This window comes from Notothenia coriiceps, unplaced genomic scaffold, assembly GCF_000735185.1.
Source record: "Notothenia coriiceps isolate Sejong01 unplaced genomic scaffold, NC01 NC01_scaffold00024026, whole genome shotgun sequence".
Lineage (NCBI taxonomy): Eukaryota > Metazoa > Chordata > Actinopteri > Perciformes > Nototheniidae > Notothenia > Notothenia coriiceps.
In genome coordinates this window covers 1-3,594 of record NW_011356727.1, presented here as the reverse complement: position 1 = coordinate 3,594, position 3,594 = coordinate 1, and the positions used below count along the sequence as shown (strand labels likewise).

Sequence of the window (3,594 nt, the reverse complement as noted above, 5' to 3'; positions counted from 1 at the left end):
ATGATCACAAGAACGGTGAGCAAAAATCCCAGAACCACACGAGGGGACCTAGTCAATGACCTGCAGAGAGCTGGGACCAAAGTAACAAAGGCTACCATCAGTAACACACTACGCCGCCAGGGACTCAAATCCTGCAGTGCCAGACGTGTCCCCCTGCTTAAGCCAGTACATGTCCAGGCCCGTCTGAAGTTTGCTAGAGAGCATTTAGATGATCCAGAAGAGGATTGGGAGAATGTCATATGGTCAGATGAAACCAAAATAGAACTTTTTGGTAAAAACTCAACTAGACGTGTTTGGAGGAGAAAGAATGCTGAGTTGCATCCAAAGAACACCATACCTACTGTGAAACATGGGGGTGGAAACATCATGCTTTGGTGCTGTTTTTCTGCAAAGGGACCAGGAAGACTGATCCGTGTAAAGGAAAGAATGAATGGGGCCATGTATCGTGAGATTTTGAGTGACAGCCTCCTTCCATCAGCAAGGGCATTGAAGGTGAAACGTGGCTGGGTCTTTCAGCATGACAATGATCGAAAATATTTCCAATTACCCAAGAGGGGCCTCAGTGAAAAATGTTGGGAACCACTGTCTTATCACGTACAATGTGTTGGAGTGCTAGCCAATATAATAGAAGCGCTAGTGTTACGTGACAACACTGTAGAGGCGTTTCAGGCAGAGAGAAACGATATAGAACACACTACAGGAAAGGTAAAACCCTAATAAGCGCAATAGGGCCTCTTTAAATGTTAAGATGTAGGGTGGAAGGCGCAGCAGCGTTAGTTGTAAATTGTCGCCTGTATATTAATATTGTTTTTCTGTGTTTGTGCGTTTCAGGCAAAATGTTCCCAACTATCGGTGACGTCCACCTGGCCCCCTTCACAGATGAGCAGCTCTACATGGAGCAGTTCACAAAGGCCAACTTCTGGTGAGCAGGGGGCGGCCACAGTTGAAGGGACAATCGTCAGTTTTAGTTTAAATCAGTTTTTTTTTGTGTTTTAAGTTAATGGTCGAGCACAGTGTCAAGATGCTTAAAATGATCACTGCAGTTTAGTTGACCCTAAACTCCTAAAGACAGTCAATGTTTTAAAGGTTCCATACGTTGCATTGGTGTTTTCAGTGAATTTGGCTGATTAGACTGTCATGTTTACACTGTTTTTGAATATCTCCTGTTACCTTTTTTGTACAAGTACACCTTCATCATCAAGTGGTGCAGGTCAAGCTGACCTTGAAGTTAGCATTTCAAGGACTCCCTATAAATGAAATGCATCATGGTCGCATGCAATAAGGTCACTCACTTTTTAGCACTCATTCCTGCAACACTATTATTATGAGTAGATAAAGATTTGTCACCTCATAATTTCTATGTAAAGCTCCGACACACCTTTTAACCTTAGTAGAGGTCTAATCTGCCAGAATAGCTGAAGCTTTAGAAGCTTTTTTCATAATCAAGCCTTCATTGTCTTAGGGTTAGCACCAATGAAAACGTCCCATACTGATCGAACTGATGTGTCTCTTTCAGGTACCAGCCCTCCTTCCACGGTGTAGACCTCTCTGCCCTGCGGGCGGCAGCGGTGGATGAGTATTTCCGCCAGCCAATTGTGGTACGTAATCCAACACACAAATACACACACACACACACAGATAGATATTTTTACACAATATCACAGTTGTGTGAAACAGGAGTTGTTTTTGTTGTGTTTCCTCCACAGGACACATTTGATATCCGTATCTTGATGGCCAAGTCAGTCAAATACACAGTCAACTTCCTGGAGGCCAAAGAAGAGGATCTTTACAGGTGTGTGTCTGTACTCTGTATGTGTACTGTATGTTTCTGTGGTGTGTCATTAACCTGCCTCTCTCTGCTCTCAGGATAGAGATTCCCTTTAAGTTCCACATGATGCACTCTGGTCTGGTGCACGGCCTGGCCTTCTGGTTTGACGTTGCGTTTGTGGGCTCATCGTAAGTCACAGTTCCACTCATGCTGCATGTGTGTTGAATAATTCCCCCCACTAACCTGCCCTCATGTCTGTGCAGGATGACGGTTTGGCTGTCCACGGCCCCCACAGAGCCCCTCACCCACTGGTACCAGGTGCGCTGTCTGCTGCAGTCCCCCCTCTTCACCAAGGCCGGAGACACGCTGTCCGGCACCGCCGTGCTGATGGCCAACAAGAGGTACGACGCTAAACGCTATGTTCTCTAGCATGTTGGTTCACCGGGGCTGGGCCATATGGCCTATAAATAATCTCTCAAAGTACTCATTGGCACATATAGAAAAAGAGCTAACAAAACAAATCATTCAAAGTTAAATGAATCATTGCATTGATGAGTGTCGTGGTGTTGTTGTCCTGCATGTCATATCCTGCCTCACAGCGCACATTTATTGTCAGTAAAGAGAGACCTAAACCAAATTTATTATCTAAATTAGCATGTTTTAAATCCAAGTGTAATTCACAAAATAAATTAAAGTTATTTTCATCTAAAGCAGGGGTGGGGAACCTTTTTCCTCTCAAGGGCCATTTCGATTTTTACAACATCCTCCGAGGGCCGTACAAATTATTGAACTCAACCTCTGCTTAAAAATACTAAAATCACAGCCCATTCATTTGGCCTTTCTTTCATGCTGTGCAAAGAAAAAGCAACCTCTTAATCCAGATATCTCACCATGACTCGCGCATGCATGCACGTGCACGGTTGTGGCATGACCACCCAAACAGAAAGATATGGACACAAGAGGTGTGCAAATGTATTTAGTTTCCTATCCATGTGAACATGATTTAAGTGGGGGGAGGGACCTAACCTCCTCTAGGGCAGGGGTTCTCAAACTTTTTGTTTATGCGGACCACTATCTATTATCAAGGATTTTCGCGGACCACCTCATATGCAAACCGTAAAAATAATTACATGTATAAACATAGTGCCAGATTCCAAGCTGGTTTTAGGCTCTCGTTAGCCAGTGTCTCGTAGCACAGAATGCATACTGGCAAAGGCTCATCTTCAGTGCCTGTGTAGGTAAATCCGAGTTCCAAGTAGTTCCTATTGTATTTTCTCTTAATCTTCCCTTTTCTTTTTCTGCGGTATCTGGTTTGTAGATGCCTCCGACTCACTCATTATCTTCATTAACGGTAACCTATTTTCTCTTCAGTGAACCTGATGCTAGCCACAGATCCATGTTTGTGGTTTTGCATGCGCATATGTAACCATGGGTAACCAGTGGTGAAATTAAGTGTTGTCCATAATTAAGAATAACAAATATCTGCGTTTTGACACTACGTTTATATATGTACTTATTTTTATAGTTTGCATATGAGGTGTTCTGCGAAAATCCTTGATAGTACTGTGGGGAGGCAGGAGAGGCATGGTGGACCACGCGAGGCGCCTCCCATGACGTGCCACCAGTCGACTTGTCTTTAGATTGGATGANCTTTGTTACTTTGGTCCCAGCTCTCTGCAGGTCATTGACTAGGTCCCCTCGTGTGGTTCTGGGATTTTTGCTCACCGTTCTTGTGAATGATCACAAGAACGGTGAGCAAAAATCCCAGAACCACACGAGGGGACCTAGTCAATGACCTGCAGAGAGCTGGGACCAAAGTAACAAAG

The 3,594-nt window shown here is 44.2% G+C and overlaps 1 protein-coding gene across 1 annotated transcript; it reads left to right on the top strand.

Annotated features, from left to right (window-relative positions):
* Positions 1–831: 831 nt before the first annotated feature.
* On the top strand, positions 832–2,197 carry LOC104954824 (histone-arginine methyltransferase CARM1-like; the record flags this gene model as incomplete). The annotated part of the gene is made up of 5 exons (XM_010782010.1): positions 832–922; positions 1,517–1,598; positions 1,707–1,792; positions 1,867–1,956; positions 2,032–2,197. Coding segments are annotated over 5 exons (515 nt in total), but the record flags the coding sequence as incomplete, so codon positions are not given.
* Between the last annotated feature and the right edge of the window lie 1,397 nt (positions 2,198–3,594).